General features: G+C 44.2%; 2 protein-coding genes across 2 annotated transcripts; both read left to right on the top strand.

Annotated features, from left to right (window-relative positions):
• Nucleotides 1–175: 175 nt before the first annotated feature.
• Nucleotides 176–6,439, top strand: LOC124123207 (phosphatidylglycerophosphatase and protein-tyrosine phosphatase 1-like). The gene is made up of 5 exons (XM_046486502.2): nucleotides 176–331; nucleotides 1,471–1,642; nucleotides 2,551–2,631; nucleotides 3,561–3,752; nucleotides 4,909–6,439. The coding sequence occupies exons 2-5, from the start codon at nucleotides 1,499–1,501 to the stop codon at nucleotides 5,041–5,043; spliced, it is 552 nt and encodes a 183-aa protein (XP_046342458.2). The 5' UTR covers nucleotides 176–331; nucleotides 1,471–1,498; the 3' UTR covers nucleotides 5,044–6,439.
• Nucleotides 6,440–12,056: 5,617 nt separating this feature from the next.
• On the top strand, nucleotides 12,057–20,692 carry LOC124123206 (coiled-coil domain-containing protein 153-like). Its single transcript, XM_046486501.2, has 6 exons — nucleotides 12,057–12,221; nucleotides 12,630–12,701; nucleotides 14,936–15,055; nucleotides 16,193–16,285; nucleotides 17,450–17,580; nucleotides 19,577–20,692. The coding sequence occupies exons 1-6, from the start codon at nucleotides 12,161–12,163 to the stop codon at nucleotides 19,703–19,705; spliced, it is 606 nt and encodes a 201-aa protein (XP_046342457.1). The 5' UTR covers nucleotides 12,057–12,160; the 3' UTR covers nucleotides 19,706–20,692.
• The last annotated feature ends 207 nt before the right edge of the window (nucleotides 20,693–20,899 follow it).

The following is a 20,899-nucleotide window of genomic DNA, read 5'->3' as shown; positions in this document are numbered from 1 at the left end:
TTGCACAATTGATAAACTAGGGCCCGCGAAGGCGGATAATTCTTCATTAAATCTTAGTGTCCAAGGGGTCAAAGGCTACCGCAAACTAAATCAAGTTACTTTTTTTACGAAAACAAGCCTAATTATGTATTTTAATAAACTGTGCTCCGTCTCCACATGTTAGGTTAAAACTCCACTGCAGCACTTGACACAGCCACATTTTTCCGTATTCGGCAGCGTAGGAGAGCTATCGATGTGAGGAGTTTTCGCATCACTATACAAGTCGCAGCGCAGGAGAAGTTCTGTGCAACGCTTGTCACATGTGATCAGCTGTGATATGATTGATATTCAGGTATTACCTTAGTTAAAAACAAATGTAGGAAAGCATCATTGGACCCCATGTTAGAAAACATATTTCTCAGTAATGGTTCTTGTAAGTTTTCAAGTTGACATAAATCATAACATGTTGTGAAAGTACAGAAATGTAAACATGTAAAATATCTACCCCTCCCTGTGACCCCTCCTAATTTTGAATTAAGTAAACATAGATTCATTTCATTATTTATAGATCCTTTTGAATAAGTAAAGTTATTGTAAAGAGGCAGTGTGAACAGAAATATTTCTATTATCTTCTCCTTCTATGTTCTCCAGTTGAGTTCTTGGTAGCCTATCCAGTATCCTAGAAAATCACACTGCAGATCTTCACTGACATCTGCGTCTACAGCTCTATGAATGTGTCCATCAGCTCAGTCACAGTGTATAATAAAGAATTAATATCCTTGACATTTTAACCTAGCCCTAACCTAACCTTCTGCCCTAGCTTCCTAACAATATTGCGCTAAATATTTGTATTGAAAATATAGTATTTGTCAAAAGTTATGAACTTGTAAACACAAACTTGCAGTCCCTAACCACAGAGTTATCTCCCTTCCAATTATGGCTCATTCTAGTGTGTACAGTAAATTAAGGAACACAACAACATTTTATGTCATTCAAGGTGAGAAACAAAAACAACAATAATAACATTGAAGGGGCAAACCTAGAAACATAATCGGGGCGAACCGGGATTCGAACCCACAATCATAGGTTTCTGGCGTGCCCAAGGGATGCAACTCAGCACAGTGAATAGCGACGCCTTAGACGACTGGGCCACCCGTGCCCCCTTTTACAGAAAGCATGGGTTGCTGAAGACCTATTCGACCCCGCATCTTCATGGGTCCAATGGAATTAACCAAGAGAATTAACCAATGGAATTGTAAGATTCTTATTAGAGGTATGACAACCCAAAGTCATAACTGAGAGTCTTCTGGACTAAATTATAGAAAGACCCAGGTAATTGATCTTTTGGGTGTTGAGAGATATGGTGTAGTTTTTAGAGACACTTTCTTGATATGTTATCAAAATCATTGTGAATTATTCTGTGGGATATAGTTAAGATGAAGATATTTTCATGCGTATTCCATTTAATACAAACTCCCTCTTTTGTTCCAGGTGAGACAAGGATGAGGTGAAGGTTGCCATGTCCATGTTCGCGAAGATTGCGTTCTACCCCACCGTGGGCTACACGCTGTTCATGGCACAGGTGTCGTCCAGGAAGTACTACAACAGGATCAATGACACAGTGGTGCTGGGAGCTCTGCCGATCAAGTGGATCCTCAAGGAGGTCAAGTGATGCCCTGTGTTTATACCCAATAGGGACCCAGGTCGGGTGATGCCCTGTGTTTATATCCTGTGGGGACCCAGGTCAGGTGATGCCTAGTGTTTATACCCTGTGGGGACCCAGGTCAGGTGATGCCTGGTGTTTATACCCAATAGGGACCCAGGTCAGGTGATGTCTAGTGTTTATACCCTGTGGGGACCCAGGTCAGGTGATGCCTGGTGTTCATACCCTGTGGGGACCCAGGTCAGGTGATGTCTAGTGTTTATACCCTGTGGGGACCCAGGTCAGGTGATGCCTGGTGTTTATACCCAAGGGACCCAGGTCAGGTGATGCCTGGTGTTTATAAGCCGTGGGGATCCAGGTCAGGTGATGCCTGGTGTTTATACCCCGTGGGGACCCAGGTAAGGTGATGCCTGGTGTTTATAAGCCGTGGGGACCCAGGTCAGGTGATGCCTGGTGTTTATAAGCCGTGGGGACCCAGGTCAGGTGATGCCTGGTGTTTATACCCTGTGGGGACCCAGGTAAGGTGATGCCTGGTGTTTATAGCCTTGTAGGAGTCCAGGTCAGGTGACCCAGGTTAGAATACGTCCTGACAACTCTATTGCTTGTCAAAAATAAAGGGATTAGATAATTTGCCAGTGTATCATTTCATTGAGAATTTGCACCAAACAATGTGATACGTGATACACTTGCCCATGTATCCCCAGTGAAGATCAGGGTTAGAATTGATCTTCAGCAACCCTTGCTTGTCGTAAAATGGGACTAACAGGACGCCAATAACCCAATACAATAGCGGCTCAGGATGGCCTCACCATACTGCCTATCACGAAAACATTCTGCGGAATACAATTGCATAATACTTCAGAAACAAACCTCAAATTAAATGATCATGTGGTTCCATTTTGTTTCAGTTGACTGCAAAGGAGAGCGTTACTGCATTGGTGTCTGTCAACGAGAACTTTGAGCTGGAGAGCCTTGTACCTTCAAAGGAGGTGAGCCGCACTGGTTGCACATGTGAGGTGAATTGCACTGGTTGCTCATTGAGGTGAGCTGCACTGGTTGCTCATTGAGGTGAGCTGCACTGGTTGCTCATTGAGGTCAGCTGCACTGGTTGCTCATTGAGGTCAGCTGCACTGGTTGCACATTGAGGTCAGCCACACTGGTTGCACATTGAGGTGAGCTGCACTGGTTCCTCGTTGAAGAGGGGATAGTTACATGTGAATTTAAATATTGTCCCAAAGTAGACTTGATTCTACTGATTGGTTTACATTCTGTATTTTGATAAACTCAACCAGTCTCATCATTTAAGTATAAATATAAATATAACAGCATTATTGAGGCCAACCTTCATTTTGAATATTTATTGTTTTGTCACCTTGGAGCTTATTGTGAAAGAGACCGCCTCCGTGGTCCAGAGGTAGAGCATCTGCCCGGAGCGCAGATGGTCCGGGGTTCAATCCCCAGCCGTGTCATACCAAAAGATGTTAAAAGATGATACTTGTTGTTACCCTGCCTGGCAATCGGGATTAAGGACTAAAACCATGACTGGTCAGCTTAGAGTCAGTATACCGTGTCTGGGTGGGGTATTCATGTTAAACTGCGGCATGGTATCTCAGTGAGCTAGCACTATAAATTGGCATCAGTCTGGAGTAGTACAAGCAGCCACACACACACATGCATGCACGCCGCTTTATAAGTGTAATAATTTTGTACGATATGATGTTAAACCCCATTGCGCCTCACCTCTTGTGAAAGAGCAAAACAGAGAACAAATTATTGTGTCTCCAATAAAAATCTCCGGTCCCCCAAGGGATCTACAATGATTGATCCCTTAGTCAGATTATGTTATGGTCCATGTACCAATCCTGCATTTCTTGCATTTCAAAGTCTGAGGCTAATGAAGCGTTCTCTACCCTCTCAGGATCTCCGTCAGCGAGGCATCGACCAGCTTCAGCTTCCCACTGTGGACTACGTGGGAACTCCATCTCAAGACAACATCCGCCGCGCTGTGGACTTCATCACTAAGTACAGGGAGAAGAAGGAGACAGTCTACGTTCACTGCAAGGCCGGAAGGACACGCAGTTCCACAGTGGTGGCGTGCTATCTGATGGAGGTAGGGTGCTGTCTGATGGAGGGAGGGTGCTGTCTGATGGAGGGAGGGTGTTGTCCGATGGAGGTAGGGTGGTATCTGATGGAGGGAGGGTCTTGTCTGATGGAGGTAAGGTGCTGTCTGATGGAGGTAGGGTGCTGTCTGATGGAGGTAGGGTGCTGTCTGATGGAGGTAGGGTGCTGTCTGATGGAGGTAAGGTGCTGTCTGATGGAGGTAGGGTGCTGTCTGATGGAGGGAGGGTGCTGTCTGATGGAGGTAGGGTGCTGTCTGATGGAGGTAAGGTGCTGTCTGATGGAGGGAGGGTGCTGTCTGATGGAGGTAGGGTGCTATCTGATGGAGGTAAGGTGCTGTCTGATGGAGGGAGGGTGCTGTCTGATGGAGGTAGGGTGCTGTTTGATGGAGGTAAGGTGCTGTCTGATGGAGGTAAGGTGCTGTCTGATGGAGGGAGGGTGCTGTCTGATGGAGGTAGGGTGCTATTTGATGGAGGTAAGGTGCTGTCTGATGGAGGTAAGGTGCTGTCTGATGGAGGGAGGGTGCTGTCTGATTGAGGTAGGGTGCTGTCTGATGGAGGTAAGGTGCTGTCTGATGGAGGGAGGGTGCTGTCTGATGGAGGTAGGGTGCTGTCTGATGGACGTAGGGTGCTGTCTGATGGAGGTAGGGTGCTGTCTGATGGAGGGAGGGTGCTGTCTGATGGAGGTAGGTGCTGTCTGATGGAGGTAAGGTGCTGTCTGATGGAGGGATGTGCTGTCTGATGGAGGTAGGGTGCTGTCTGATGGAGGTAGGGTGAGCTACAGAACCTGATTTCTGTACCATGACCCGTAATGGGATGTCCTCAGATCTTTGTTTAGCGATAGCGAGAACTTAGATCTGATTTTAATGAGATTGAGAAGGTTGCAAGTTCTGTGTTCAGTAGAGGTGTGCTGTCTAGAATTGGTTGTGAACTAATATTTGATGATTGGATCATCTGAATCATCTAAATCAATTGTTCTGGCTTTATCCACAGATTTCCATTGTTAAGTTCAGTAAAACTAGATCACACCTCACAAAAGCAAACAGAAGTATGTACATCAGCACTGGCCTCTCTCTCTCTCCATCTTCTTTCTCCAAGTAGTAGCTAGTGAATATACTTTTATTTCATGCACCATTTCCCATCTTGCAGACATACAACTACACACCGGAGCAAGCGGTGGACTTCATCAAGGCCAGAAGGCCACATGTGTGGATCCGGGAGAAGCAGTGGAACTCCATCAGGACCTTCTACAGGGAAATACACAAAGACCCAGTGTCTGGCTGAGGATGTTATGGTGGAGTGTGTGATTTGTTAGGCCTCATCCTCTCTGAACCTATTTCAACCTGTCTGAGTCTCTCTGGGTCACTCTTGGCCTATTTCAGCCTGTCCGAGTCTCTCTGGGCCACTCTGGACCTATTTCAACCTGTCTCTTAACATATCTGGACCTCACTTGGCCTACCTGAGCCAATCAGATTCTCTGTGGGTCTCTCTGGACCTGTCTGAGTCTCTTGGAGTCTCTGTGGGTCTCTCTGAACCTTTCTGAGTCTCTCGGAGTCTCTATGGGTCTCTCTGGACCTGTCTGAGTCTCTCGGAGTCCCCATTGATCTCTCTTGACCTGTCTGAGGCTCTCGGAGTCTCTGTGGGTCTCTCTGAACCTTTCGGAGTCTCTCGGAGTCCCCATGGGTCTCTCTGAACCTGTCTGAGGCTCTTGGAGTCTCTGTCGGTCTCTTTGAACCTGTCTGAGGCTCTCAGAGTCTCTGTGGGTCTCTCTGGACCTGTCTGAGTCTCTCGGAGTCTCCATGGGTCTCTCTGAACCTGTCTGACTTTCTCGGAGTCTCTGTGGGTCTCTCTGAACCTGTCTGAGTCTCTCTGAGTCCCCATGGGTCTCTCTTGACTTGTCTGAGTCTCTCGGCGTCTCTGTGGTTCTCTCTGAACCTGTCTGAGGCTCTCGGAGTCTCTGTGGGTCTCTCTGAACCTGTCTAAGTCTCTCAGAGTCTCCATGGGTCTCTCTTGGCCTACCTGAGCCAATCAGATTCTCTGTGGGTCTCTCTGAACCTGTCTAAGTCTCTCAGAGTCTCCATGGGTCTCTCTTGGCCTACCTGAGCCAATCAGATTCTCTGTGGGTCTCTCTGAACCTGTCTACGTCTCTCGGAGTCCCCATGGGTCTCTCTGGACCTCTCAGAGTCTCTTGGAGTCTTTCGGAGTCCCCAGGAGTCTCTCTGAACCTGTCTGAGTCTCTGAACCTGTCTGAGTCTCTCTGAACCTGTCTGAGTCTCTGTGGGCCTTTCTGTGTTTGTGTTTGTTTCCCTCCAGGGTTTGCAATTGTGTGGTGTCAGTGCAGGAAGTGTGGTACTGTATGCTAGCGTAACTTCAGGAGGTCTTCCAATGATGGGGGAAAATAACAATGCCAACAGTCTATATAGTTTTTGCCTGCATGTGAAGGTCATTGAAGTGTGAGAAGCTTGATTCATCAGATGGACTGATATACAGATATCTTATGAATAGTATTAACGTGGGTTGTTTTTTTTGCATAATTATCCAGTTTGATCATTTTACAATGCATTCATCGTAACAAGGTAAATATGAACCACCATGCTGTGATATGACATCTTACATTACGGACATCATTGACATTGTTTCTAAACTTGTTTTTGTAAATAAACGTTTCCAGTTGAATGTGTCCCAGATACGTTTGTTGTTTGTGCTCACTCGCTCACACACTCACTCACTCACTCACTCAGTTACTTGTGCCTTATACCCAGCTTTTTTTGTTAGTTTGTTTTTTTTAAATACTGAGGCACTAAACAACATTCACTCACTCACTTGTCTGCTTGTTTGAGCCTGTTTAGAATGCCTCCACTACACTCCTAGAAACACGAAGTGATCACAGTGCTTTAAAGTGTACAACATTTAGAAGATCCATGAAGGTCCTGAGTAGCTTCAATTGGTATCAGTTATCAATGCTTGCTGTAAGAGGCGACTGACCTCATATCCTAAGTGATAGATGGACTCTCATGATACCAATCACTTGATTGTCTGGTGCTACCATTTGATATTTGTAGGTGTGTGTGTCGGGGGATGGGGGGGTTTGGGTGGCGCTTAGGTTTTATCGAAAGTAATAACTTGTCCCAGATTAAGCATGAAAAAGATAATTATACTGCATACTGTAGAACAAGAAAAAAATACCAGGAACATTTTTTATAAATCTTTTTTTTTCTCAAAACACACCCTTAGGCATGTAGTTTAAATTCACAAGATATCTATTTTTGCATTTGTAGCTGAAAAAATATATGGCTAACTCCAACATCCCAGGGGTCACGGGTGGCCCAGTCATCTAAGGGGCCCCGATTCGCTGTGCAGAGTTGCGTCCCTTGGGCACACCAGAAACCTATGATTGTGGGTTCAAATCCCGGTTCGCCCCGATTATGTTTCTAGGTTTGTCAGCACCATACCTTGCTCGTAGGTTTCACGGAAGTGGTAAACGTCTGAGACCTGAATCACTTCGGGCTTTCCTCCCACATTAAGCTGACACACCTGATAAAACTGGAATACTGTTAAATGTGGTAAAACCCAACTCACTCACTCACTCCAACATCCCAACAGGCAGACATGGTGATGCTCCTACCCTTGCCACTGTTAAGAGGTGGGCAGCAGAGTTCAAAGGGGGGAGAAAAAGCCTCGAAGATGCTCCAAGATCAGGCAGACTTTCAACTGCCACCACTAAGGAAATGTTAAAAATATGATATCATTACAAATGACTCGCCATGCGTCACATGGGCAATACAGCAGGTATCTCTCTGAAGAATGAACTGGGCATGACAAACGTTTCATCATGTTCCAAGGTTTCTGATTCGTCATCCGGAGCGTCTGTCTAGGTTCATCATCATTTGTAAGAATTGACCTCGTTTTGAGGCAGATCCAGCTGATTTTGTTGAGTGATTGTTTGTTTGTTTGTTGTTTAACGTCTGTAAATAATCGAGTCTGGACCAGACAATTCAGTGATTGTAGCATGGATGAGTCTTGGGTTCACCACTATCAGCCCGAGACTAAACCACAATCAAAGCAGTGGAAACATCTAGTATTTCCGAAGAAGAAGGCCAAGTCTGTTCCATCTGCTGGCAACGAGATGGCCTTCGTTTTCAGGGATTCCAAAGGAATCCTATTGCACAGGAACTCGATGATAGCGTGTATATTCGAATAGAAAAAATCACACCCCTCTATACACACTCCACTTCTTCCCAAACTTGGCAAGCATTATGCAAGTGGACCCGTGAAGACCCGGGTTAGAATAGATCTTCAGCGTGTCGTAGGCGAGGCGACTAACGGATCGGGTGATCAGGCTCGCTGACTTAAAAAATTGGTTGATGCATGTCATCGATCCCAATTGCGTGGATCAGTGCTCGTGATGTCAATCACTGGATTGTCTGGTCCAGACGAGATTATTTACAGACCGCCGTCATATAGCTGGAATATTGCTGAGTGCGGCGTAAAACAACAACCAAACATTATACAAGTGATGACGTAATATCTGCTGTGGAGCACTTTTCACACCACCAGTGGGATGCCTCTGGAACTCTATGACAGCGTGTATAGAAAAAAAATCACACCCCTCTATACATAGTCTATATGTCATCTTCCCGTGGCAAGAGAGTTAACTCACTATAAAAGTCTAGTTTCCACTTTTAAAGTCAGTAGTTTGGGCGGTCGGGTAGCCGAGTGGTTAAAGCGTTCGCTCGTCACGCCGAAGACCCAGGTTCGATTCCCGACATGGGTACAATGTGTAAAGCCCATTTCTGGTGTCCCCCGCCGTAATATTGCTGGAATATTGCTAAAAGCGGCGTAAAACCATATTCACTCACTCAATTTAAAATCAGTTAACACTCTTGCCTCAGGAAGATGTCTATATGTATAAGAAGGGTGTGAGTTTTTTTCCGATTCGAATATTTTATTATATGTACAACTGTCATCGAGTTCAGGTGTGGGATGCGGGCACTCCAGCGTCGTTGCAAAAATGTGTGAACTCCCCAGGGGATTATGTTGAAAGACTCCATCAATGCAGTCCTTCAAAGTTAACAACAACGTACCCAACGGCGTGAGTCGATGCTCATAATATCAATCACTGGATTGTCTGGTGCAGACTCGATTATTTACAGGCCATTTCTTTGTGTGATCGGCAGCTGGCAAACCAAAGCACCGTAGACTGTCCCAATGTCAGTGGTCATGGTGTCAGTCACCGGATTGTCTGGCCCTGACTTGATTATTTTACAGACCACCGTCATATAGCTGGGGGGCGGTCGGGTAGCCTAGTGGTTGAAACGTTCGCTCGTCATGCCAAAGACCCGGGTTCGATTCCCGACATTGGTAAAATGTGTGAAGCCCATTTCTGGTGTCCCCCGCCGTGATATTGCTGGAATATTGCTAAAAGCGGCGTAAAACCATACTCACTCACTCACTCACTCACTCACTCACTCACTCACTCACTCACTCACTCATATAGCTGGAATATTGACGTTAAACAACAAACAACACACTGACACGTACGTCTTTCTCAGACGAGCCAGTTTTTTTTGCCGATTGATGTAAGCAAACGTAGGTTACAAAAGGCCGGAGTGCGGTTATAAATTTATTCAAAGCATGTGCATGTGTGACAATACATTAGGACACACTGCGGTGAAAGAATCCAGTCCTGGTCGGCTATTAGCTGAACTTAAATGTGTTTCTTTATCTCGAGATATGCTATGGTTAACCTTGGTCGTGCGATGCCCATTCTCCACGATCTGGTGTCATTTCCAACCCGTATGTCTTGTAAGTCGAGGAGACCGCCTCCGTGGTCTAGTGGTAGAGCGTCCGCCCGGAGAGCGGAAGGTCCGGGGTTCGATCCCCGTCCGCGTTATACCAAAAGACGTTTAAGGATGGTACTTGTTGTTACCCTGTCTGCCGCTCGGCATGAAGGGGCTAAAACAAGGACTGGTCGGCTCGGAGTCAGTATACTCTGTCTGAGTGGGGTATTCATGTTAAACTGCGGCATGGTATCTCAGTGAGCTAGCACTATAAATCGGCATCAGTCCGGACAAGTACAAGCAGCCACGCAAACACACACGTACATGCACTTCGCTATATAAGTGCAATAATCTTGGACGCGACGTTAAACCCCACTTCACCTCACCTCACCTGTAAGTCGTGGTATATGTGAAACTGAGACGCTGTCGCTGTATAACGAGGGTGCTAGTTTACTGCTAGCTTAACATACATAATAAACTTTAGGTCAGAAGTTCTTATAAACGATGGACTCTTAATTCAGCCGGTAAGTTTTGACCTAGACCCCACTTTCAACAGGTTCAAGTGGACTGAATGATTAACAAACAACCGTTATGTTGCTGGAATATTGACGTCAAACATCAAACAACATACACTGAAAAGTACTTTCTTTTTTTCAAACAAACGAAGTCTGTATTGCGAAGTCGGTGACCCCTCGCCCCACTGGTTGGGGTTCTACCGCCACCCACCCTGGACCAGGCCCGGACACTATCAATGCTTCTATGGGGGTCTTATGTTTATGAACCGCCTCCGTGGTCTAGTGGTAGAGCGTCCGCCCTGAGAGCGGAAGTCCGGGGTTCGATCCCCGGCCGCGTCATACCAAAAGACGTTAAAAGATTGTACTTGTTGTTATCCTGTCTGGCGCTCGGCATTAAGGGTCTAAAACAAGGACTGGCTCGGAGTCAGTATATTGTGTCTGAGTGGGATATTCATGTTAAACTGCGGCATGGTATCTCAGTGAGCTAGCACTATAAATCGCCATCAGTCCGGACTAGTACAAGCAGCCACACACACGTACATGCACGTCGCTATATAAGTGTAATAATCTTGGACGCGACGTTAAACCCCATTTCACCTCACCTCACCTCACATGTTTATGTGAATTAAATGATGACTATCCAAGAATCGTCGTGTCCTTTAAGTTACCGTATTCGACGTAATAAGCGCCCAGGGCGCTCTCAAAATTAGAAACAGGGGGCTCTTATTAGAATATTATTTTGGTGGAAAAAACAGAGTTGAAAGATAAATTTCGTGGTTTATGCTGACAGCCTGAAATGTTTATGTACGACAGATATATTTTTCCAGAATTTCATTGCTCGTAATTAAGGGTGCATATAACACACGAGTGCGTATTATACACGAATAAATAAGTCGTGTGTACATTGATCAATTGGAAGGGGTGCTAATTGGGATTGTTCACTGGTCAATATGTGAGCAATTATCGCCGTGGGCGGTTATTAGAGCGGGGCGCTTATTACGTCGACTACGGTAAACTGTAATGAGACTATTCTCTATTACATTTACTCAAAAGTGTTGCGGCAGAACCCCCATCATCTATACTACTGCTGCGTCATTTTTTCATGACATTCACCCCAACCCATCCCAGGTTACAAAAGGCCGGAGGGGCGGTCGGGTAGCCTAGTAGTTAAGGCGTTCGCTCGACACGCCAAAGACCCGGGTTCGATTCCCGACATGGGTACAATGTGTGAAGCCCATTTCTGGTGTCCCCCGCCGTGATATTGCTGGAATATTGCTAAAAGCGGCGTAAAACAATATTCACTCACTCACTCACTACAAAAGGCCGGGGTGAAATATATTCTATGCATGTGTGACAATACATTTTGGACACATCGCGTGGTTTTATGTAGTCTCTACACGATTACTACATGCGGCCGTCATACAGCTTGACTATTTGACTTGCTGAGTGCGGCCTTTACACGAACAACCAAAGGAATGGTAAAATGCCTTATAGACATGAGCAAAGTTTATTACAACGCATACTGTGTAAAATACAGCAAGTCTAGAAAATGGCGACATTTGTCGACCGAATGCCAAAAATGTGCAATTTGAGACAGAATGTGTCAAGTTGAGAGGCAGGTTACTGTGCTTGTCATAGAATATCTAACCAGTATGGTTTGTTTTTTATATTTCCTACAAGCTATAGAACTCCACTAAACAGTCAAACGTTTATTGCACCAAATATTCTTTAAATTACAGCAAGTCTAGGAATAAGAGACATTTGTCAGCCGAGTGCGAAAAAATGTGTCATTTTGAGACAGAATGTGTCAAGATTGATAGATTATCAATTCCACAATGTCGATGTTTGCTGCTATTTTGTAATATTTTTTTCACGTTTAGCAATGTTGTAGCAACAACACAATTGGAAAATGTCAGTCAGTCAGCCAGAAAAACTTTGCAAGACTTGATTACTGTCTATTGAAGTATAGCGCGCAGAGGCCGCGGACCAGTTAAAATATATCAGCCAATAGAAACACGCCGTGTTCGTCACTGCTGAGAGTAGCTTCATTGGCAACCAGGAAGACCGCAAGCATTTGTTGTGTTGTTTCCGCACAGTTGTGTCAAAATGCCGCCTAAAAAGAAAAAGGGGAAAGGAAAGGGCAAAAAGAAAGGCAAGAAGAAGGATGGTAGGTGTTTTTAACGAAAAGCAAGATAATGTTTGACGATCTGTGCGCAAAAACATCATCTCACTCCCCTGTGAATTAGTCCGTGTTGGGAATGGGTAAAATGACATATCGACGATATAATAGCAAAACTGGTCCTCACATCTCGTGATTTAAGCAATTTATTAACCAAATATTTCTTATTGACATTCTTTTAATTTTAATGCAGTTGTCTATCTTGTTTAATCTGTTAGGATCAACGTCTTAATGTTTATTATGAGAAGTCGGACATCTTCATAGCTTATTTACTTCACAAGGCAATCGATATTTCTGAGAATTATTTCTTATGAGCCATATTTTGTTTGTTCAGTGACTGGTTTATTGACCGTCATACATTTGATGTTCATTTTTAATTTCTTGTTATATCCACAGATGCCCAATTGGAACTTGAAGATAAATACAAGCGGACAATGGACGAGATTGAGGCGCTTAAGGACCACCTGGGTAATATTGCTAAGGATCTTTGGAATAGATTTGTTCATATTACATGAGGTACTACTGACACCAGTTTGTACAAATCTCCAAGGAAAATCTCCATAGTGAGGTCTGGACTTTCAATTGAAAGTGAGTGAGTGAGTATGGTTGTACCCGGCTTTTAGCAATATTCCAGCAATATCACGGCGGGGGACACCAGAAATGGGCTTCACACATTGTACCCATGTCGGGAATCGAACCCGGGTCATCGGCGGGACGAGCGAACGCTTTAACCACAAGGCTACCCTACCGCCCCTAATTGAAGATGATGGTTAGTGGGATGGATATGACCAGGAATCTATCATAAAGTTTCTTGATTTTTAATCATAAAAATATAGATTGTCAAATAAGACGTCAGTGAATGCAATCTTAAAACTATTGGGATCCGTAGTGATGCAGGTGTCAAACTGTTGTAATCAGTTGTAACGATACACGTATTGTATCGCGATTCAAGGCCAACCATACAATACATCGATTTACGACTCCTGTATCCTTATACATTAGTACAAGTTATATTGGTGTAAAATCTGTGAATAATAACAAACTGTTTAACCACCAGCTTATGCAGATTCTATAGTATTTCATGGTTGGACCACGATTTTAGTTCACTAGTCTTTGTTATGATAACATATAGCAAAACCCTTAAAAATGGCAAATTTCTACCAGTCCTTAGGAAACTTTAACTACTGGGCAGTTTCAATTTCTAACCCTGTGGTCATAAATAGCATAACATTCACAGTGCTCTCCACCTATATGTCTGCTCTACAATATCCCATCTTTGATCTCTGAAATTTGACAACAAATGATTCAGGGTTGTGAATACGATCAGGATACGATTCCTTTCGCACACATAGTATTGGGATATGTATCGTATCATGACCCCATCATATCGTTAAACCTCTACTGTGCATAATCAAGTAAGGCTGTTAAAATAACACTGTCAATACTCCTCCTTCACAGGTGTTAATCACTATTGTTTGGGACTGATACATTATTTTATAGGGGTGGTGGTGAAATTTGTCTTAGGACTGTATCATATTTTTCTGCCCCCCCCCCCCCCCCGCTTTATGTAACGTTATTTCAAGACCCTCACTTTTACCATTTGTTTTGTGAACTTACATCCCCTATTGCTGTGGGGAGCTTGAGGACAGAGTCAAGCTCCTCACAGCGATATCCCATTCGCGGAGCTCTCTACACTATCGCTGCCACCAGTCAAAACTCCCCACTGTGATAGGTGACCACAACCATGCTTTGAGTTGAACTCGCAACCAAATGACCGTTATCAGTGTTCGAAATACCTGCCTGCCCGACCGTCCGAGATGGGTTGATTTCAACTCAGGCTGCCAGATTTTCAAATCCCCCTGCCCGACGGTCGGGTTATATTTCATATGTGAAAATATTCTTAATATTTCCCAATGATAAGCATTAGTTCACATGTAAAGATGAATGATAAAATGTAACCAAAAAGAAACCCCGTTAGCTTATCCTGAGAAACATATGATTATAGTGGGCAGGCAGGTTTTGGTCAGGGCTGGCAAGTATTTCAGCTAGCCAGTCCTGTGGTCTGGCTGAAATTTGGGCGAGTTTCATACCCTGCCGTTATGTTTACAAACAAGTGATGACTGGCGTGACGCCAAATATTCTTATCCCAGTTTAATTATTGTCTTTGTTTGTCAATTTAAATTTGAGTTTTGAATCATGTAATTGGTGTAAGAATATAAGGGAGAAGTTGGTTGATTTTCCGTTCGTCTGCAATCTCGAACCAATCCGATCAAACAAACAAAAAGGTAAATTCAACTCGGAAATAAGATCAGTTGTTAACCTTTTCAAAATTAACTGTGATGGCATTCCCAAAGACATAAACAAAAGTATAAATGTCACACCATTTGGGGTTAGAGGGCACATTTCAAGATTCTTGTAATGGCCGCGCCCACACTGGTGGCAGCGATGTTACCGAGAGTGTAACAAAGGTGTCACACACTGGGAAGGAGCTTGGGACAGAGTGTACAAAGGGAGGTTATTCACAACTTTACATTAATCGCATACCACTGAAAAAAACTGCTCTTTTGCCAGACCTGTTACAGCACAGCATATAAATTTGCAGGTATGCTAATCCTAAATGCAGAATATGGGAATCTTTCAACTTACCAAGATTAATAATTTTACACAACATTTCATTTTTTAATTTATCAATTTTTCCTCAGCGGTACGGAAGCAGCTGACGAGGCGTGCCAATGTGTCGAGTGACGGGTGGCAGCAGCGCATGTCGACGGCGGAGAAAGACCTGGAAACCCACAAGGCAGACCAGCTTGCTATCAACGCAGGTGAGTCGGTTGGGCAGGGCGGTAACCATGGCAACATGACACTTTGCGGTTTCAGGTTTGTCCGTGTTGTTGAGTGTCTGGTGCCAGGAAATATCTTTTTTAATTTCTAGGAGTTTCAAGACTTTCAGTAGATAAAATTAACTGAATGAGAGAAGTTATGTACAATTCGATGACAGTTTAAAATTTCCAAGGCTTGCCAAGGAGTTTTTATCTTTTGTTTGCTTGTTGTTCAACGCCGCATTCAGCAATATTCCAGCTATATGATGTTGGTATGTAAATAATCGAGTTTCGACCAGACAATTCAGAGATTGACATCATGATCATCAATCTATGCAATGAGGATACGATGACATGCATCAACCATGTCAGGAAGTCTGACCAACCAATCCCGTTAGTCGCCTCTTACAACAAGCATAATCGCCACTTACAGCAAGCATGGGTTGCTGAAGACCCATTCTCTATCCAGATCTTCACAGGGATTTTATCTTTTGTCGACAAGTGTTGTTATATTTGATAAAAAAAGACATTAGGGTGAGGTTATTTTCATCCTCTGAAATCTTCCAACTTGTTCAGTTTGTAAACAGTTAAAAAACAGGTCTCAAGGACACCTAACCAGATTCAGTGGCATAGAGGTTAATGATGTCGATTGATCGTGGTGTCATGGTAACTGATGACTTAATGCTAGGCTGAAAAAAAAATAGTCTTGGTTCTCAGGCACTGCCCGCATCATCATAAAGTCTGCAACATGTTTCGTTTTTATTTCCATTTCCAAAATAATATAAAAATCCCAATACTTAAAAACAATGCAATCTAATATAGCACACAGTTACTTCCCTTTACATGCGCGCTGCTTTACTGCGCATCTTGTGTTATGGTCATGGCAGCAATAGGAGTTTGTGTGCTTCATTATGCAGGGAGGCCCTTCCCCAGGTTGATGGTACTCAAGTGTTTAATAATAGTTTAGACCGGCAAAAAAACCACCTGCAATATATTTTCAAAAGTCATTGCTTGAGAACCAATTCTTTTATTTTCTTAAGCCTTAGTCTGCAAGTATTGTGATGTCATTGACTTCACCTGCGTGATGTCTCCTGTATAAGCCAACTTTGGATGATAATGAGATGTGCTGTTTTCTTCCAGACATGACGAGGCAGTACAAGACGATGCAGACCGAGATGGGGATCACCATCCACCAGTTGGAGACGGAGCTGGAGAGGACACATCAGACACTCAGTCAGTTATCTCCCCTTATCTCACCCACTCAATCTTGTTTTAATCTCTGTGTCATTTATATCCTCATCATACCTGCAAACAATTTCTAACCCATACTCCCCATTATGGTTTTGATAAAGTATACTACTCAAAAGAAGTTAAGGAACACCCGATTATTTCATATTACTATAGTTCATCTATCATGGGCTGCACGGGTGGCCCAGTCGTCTAAGGCGCCGCGATTCGCTGTGCAGAGTTGCGTCCCTTGGACACACCAGAAACCTATGATTGCTGGTTCGTATCCCGATTCTCCCCGATTGTGTTTCTAGGTTTGTCAGCACCCTACCCGTGCTCGTGGGTTTCACCGAAGTGGTAAACGTCTGAGACCTGCATCACTTCGGGCTTTCCCTCACACATCAAGCTGACACACCGTGATATAACTGGAATACTGTTAAAAAGCGGCGTTAAACCCAACTCACTCACTCACTCACTCATCTATCATGGAATGACAAATTAACTTTAGTAATATGAAAGAAACAGGTTTTCCTTAACTTCTTTTGAGTAGTATATTATGGTTTTGTGGTTCCGATCTTCAAATCTTAACCAGTGATGTGCTGGTCAATCTCATTAAAATCAGATAATAGTTCTTGCCCCTGCTTAAGAAAGATCTGAGGACATCCCATTAGGGGTCGGGGGGCACGGGTGGCCCTGTCGTCTAAGGCGCTGCGATTCGCTGGGCAGAGTTGCGTCCCTTGGCCACACCAGAAACCTATGATTGTGGGTTCAAATCCCGGTTCGCCCCGATTGTGTTTCTAGGTTTGTCAGCACCATACCTGTGCTCGTGGGTTTCACCGAAGTGGTAAACGTCTGAGACCTGCATCATTTCGGGCTTTCCTCCCACATTAAGCTGACACGCCGTGATATAACTGGAATACTGTTAAAAAGCGGCGTCAAACCCATCTCACTCACTCACTCACTCTCGCCCACAGATGTTGGACTTTGTGCAGCAGGATTCCAATATCTTATCTCCGTGCCCCCTAGGGGACCTTCCATCTAATCTTCTGTCCAAAAAGATGCTTGAAAAATATATCTATGTTTTAATCTGTTGAAAAGAAAAGAAATTGTCTGCCACAAACTTCACAGAGCCTTTTTAAAAGTAATTAATTCCAAATGTTGTCGTTGCAGAGAAGACGGAGGCGGAGCTGAAGAAGACGAAGGAGGAGAAGGAGATGATGAGGCGAGAGAAGGACAGCGAGATCAACGACCTCAAGTTGAAGATCAGCAGCATGGAAAAGGCCTACGAGAACATACTCAGGGTAAGGCCATCGGGTATATACTCAGGGTAAGGCCATCAGCGATATACTCAGGGTAAGGCCATCAGGGATATACTCAGGGTAAGGCCATCAGAGATATACTTAGTATAAGGCCATCATGGATATACTCAGTGTAAGGTCATCGGGGATATACTCAGGGTAAGGCCATCAGGGATATACTCAGGGTAAGGCCACCAGGGATATACTCAGGGTAAGGCCATCAGTGATATACTCAGGATAAGGCCATCAGGGATATACTCAGGGTAAGGCCATCAGGGATATACTCAGGGTAAGGCCACCAGGGATATACTCAGGGTAAGGCCATCAGTGTTATACTCAGGATAAGGCCATCAGGGGTATACTCAGGGTAAGGCCATCAGGGATATACTCAGGGTAAGGCCATCAGGGATATACTCAGGTAAGGCCACCAGGGATATACTCAGGTTAAGGCCGGCCATCAGGGATATACTCAGGTAAGGCCATCAGGGATATACTCAGGGTAAGGCCCCCCGGGATATACTCAGGGTAAGGCCATAAGGAATATACTAAGGGTAAGGCCCCCAGGGATATACTCAGGGTAAGGCCACCAGGGATATACTCAGGGTGAGGCTATTGGGATAAACTCAGGTGAGGCCATCGGGGATATACTCAGTGTAAGGCCATCGGGGATATACTCTGTGTAAGGCCATTGGGGATATACTCAGGGTAAGGCCATCAGAGATATACGTCGGGTAATGCCATCAGGGATATACTCAGTGTAAGGCTATTGGGATAAACTCAGGTGAGGCCATCAGAGATATACTCATCTAAGACCATCAGGGTTATTCTCATAATAAGGCCATCAGAGATATACTCATCTAAGACCATAAGGGTTATTCTCATAATAAGGCCATCAGAGATATACTCAGTGTAAGACCATGAGGGATGTACTCAGTGTAAGGCCATCAGGGATATACTCAGGGTAAGGCCATCAGAGATATACTCAGTGTAAGGCCCTCAGAGATATACTCAGTGTAAGGGCCAATAGATATACTCAGTGTAAGGCCATCAGAGATATACTTAGTGTAAGGCCATTGGGGATTTTCTCAATGTAAGTCCATTGGGGATATACTCAGTGTAAGTCCATTGGGGATATGCTCGGTATAAGGCCTTCAGGGATATACTCAGTGTAAGGCCATTGGTGATATACTCAGTGTATGGCCATCATGTATTTTCTCAGGATAACACCATCAAGGATATACCTCAGACATTGGGATATTTTGTAGAATATCCCCGGAAAGAACAATATGATGACGTCACAAGAGGTTTATCAAAGAAATTATAAGCTAAAATGGCAATTGGATGACATCACTGGAGGTTAATATACTTAGGTACTGCCAGTCGGGATTTTGAAAGGGTAGGAATGTGAGAGTTACGCATTAAATAAACGGATGACATCTGAAAACCCTTATCTTCACGAAGCAAGTGAGTGAACTGACTATACAAGTCCAGTTTCCACCCTTGCCGAAAAAGGCTGGTATTATGGAGTTCCATTTTGGCTGGATTAACGAGTCTATGCATAGTCCATTCAAAATCGTGCTCCGAAATCGAAATTCGGTTCGTAAATTGTGATGCAGATTTCGGTCGATTGCAGGATTTGCAAAGCATGTGCAGCGCTAACTCGTTGTCAACAGATATTTTCCAAATCTTTTCATGCTTTTAATCAAGGTGCTCACGTAATTTGATGCACTTCGCGATGTAAGACTTGTTTTATCACAAGTTATGGAACTTAATGCAAGTGATACGAAAGGTGGAATCTGATTGGTCTATAGGAGAGGCATAGAAGGGACATAACTCGTAACAGCCACTGTCGACGCTACGATCGAGCCCAGGAATTCCAGCCTAGTTCGGCAAGGGTGGAAACTGGACTTTCTAAGTCAGTTAACTCTCTTGCCTTAGGAAGATGGGATCATTAGAATAATGTAATAACTTGTCCAACTCTTGTTCTTCTGTTTGACAGGAAGCTCTGGAGTCGCTGGAGGCTAAGATTGACATGGCCAAGAACATGTGGGAGGAAAAGTCTACCCACATTCAAGCCAAAAATAAACAAGTCCTTCTAGAGTTTGGTCTGAACCCATTAGATATCTAGAATTTGGCCTACATTCTCGGAACATCTAAAACACCCAATAAGCCTTGATTCTCTGGACATCTAGAACACCAATCTGGACTTGATTCTCTGGACATCTAGAACACCAATTTAGACTTGATTCTCTGGACATCCAGAACACCAATCTGGACTTGATTCTCGGGACATCTAGAACACTAATCTCGTCTTGATTCTCTGGACATCTAGAACACCAATCTGGACTTGATTCTCGGCACATCTAGAACACCAATCTCGTCTTGATTCTCTGGACATCTAGAACTCCAATCTCGTCTTGATTCTCTGGCCATCTAGAACACCAATCTCGTCTTGATTCTCTGGCCATCTAGAACTCCAATCTGGTGTTGGTTCTATAGACATCTAGAGCAACTGTTTGGCCTTGATTGTGGGTTTGAATCCTGGTTTGCCCCGATTATGTTTCTAGGTTTGTCAGCACCATACCCGTACTCGTGAGTTTCACCGAAGTGGTAAACGTCTGAGACCTGCATCACTTCGGGCTTTCCTACGACATTAAGCTGACACGCCACGATATAACTGGAATAATGTTAAAAGCGGCGTTAAACTCAACTCACTCACTCATTGTCTTCTTCCAATATTGATGCTATTCCTGATATTCTTGTCCATCCCAGCTTCAACAAAGTGATCTTAGCACTAAGGTGATCATAACTCCCACACCTTAACATAGAATTATCACAGTCGTAGCGCTAAGGTTGTTTCGTACAACCCCCTGGAGTTTATAGGATGCCAGTGATACTGTAAGGCTGGATAATCAGTCATAACGCAGATCATTTGGTGACTTATACTACTCAACTTCTGATAGGGACAGTTCTGTTATTCCTAGATATAAACGGGGGCACGGGTGGCCCAGTCGTCTAAGGCGCCGCGATTCGCTTTGCAGAGTTGCGTCCCTTGGGCACGCCAGAAACCTATGATTGTGGGTTCGAATCCCGGTTCGCCCCGATTATGTTTCTAGGTTGGTCAGCACCATACCCGTGCTCATGGGTTTTACTGAAGTGGTAAATGTCTGAGACCTGCATCACTTTGGGCTTTCCTCCCACATTCAGCTGACCTGCCGCGATATAACTGGAATACTGTTAAAAGTGGCGTTAAACCCAACTCACTAACTCAGTCACTCCTTGATATACAGCAGCGTCCCAATAACATGTTCAGAAGTGTGTT

This window comes from Haliotis rufescens, unplaced genomic scaffold (genome assembly GCF_023055435.1).
Source record: "Haliotis rufescens isolate VD_foot unplaced genomic scaffold, xgHalRufe1.0.p SCAF_18, whole genome shotgun sequence".
Taxonomy (NCBI): Eukaryota; Metazoa; Mollusca; class Gastropoda; order Lepetellida; family Haliotidae; genus Haliotis; species Haliotis rufescens.
The sequence above is the reverse complement of the archived record's forward strand: the minus strand, read 5'-3'. Positions and strand labels throughout refer to the sequence as shown.

Bases quoted from the DNA above. Each gene is read 5' to 3' on its own strand.
- LOC124123207 (XM_046486502.2), top strand. From the start codon at position 1,499: ATGTCCATGTTCGCGAAGATTGCGTTCTACCCCACCGTGGGCTACACG. The intron at 1,643-2,550 runs GTCAAGTGATGC...ATTTTGTTTCAG, and splicing joins TCAAGTGGATCCTCAAGGAG to TTGACTGCAAAGGAGAGCGT. The intron at 2,632-3,560 runs GTGAGCCGCACT...CTACCCTCTCAG, and splicing joins GCCTTGTACCTTCAAAGGAG to GATCTCCGTCAGCGAGGCAT.
- LOC124123206 (XM_046486501.2), top strand. From the start codon at position 12,161: ATGCCGCCTAAAAAGAAAAAGGGGAAAGGAAAGGGCAAAAAGAAAGGC. The intron at 12,222-12,629 runs GTAGGTGTTTTT...TTATATCCACAG, and splicing joins GAAAGGCAAGAAGAAGGATG to ATGCCCAATTGGAACTTGAA. The intron at 15,056-16,192 runs GTGAGTCGGTTG...GTTTTCTTCCAG, and splicing joins CCAGCTTGCTATCAACGCAG to ACATGACGAGGCAGTACAAG.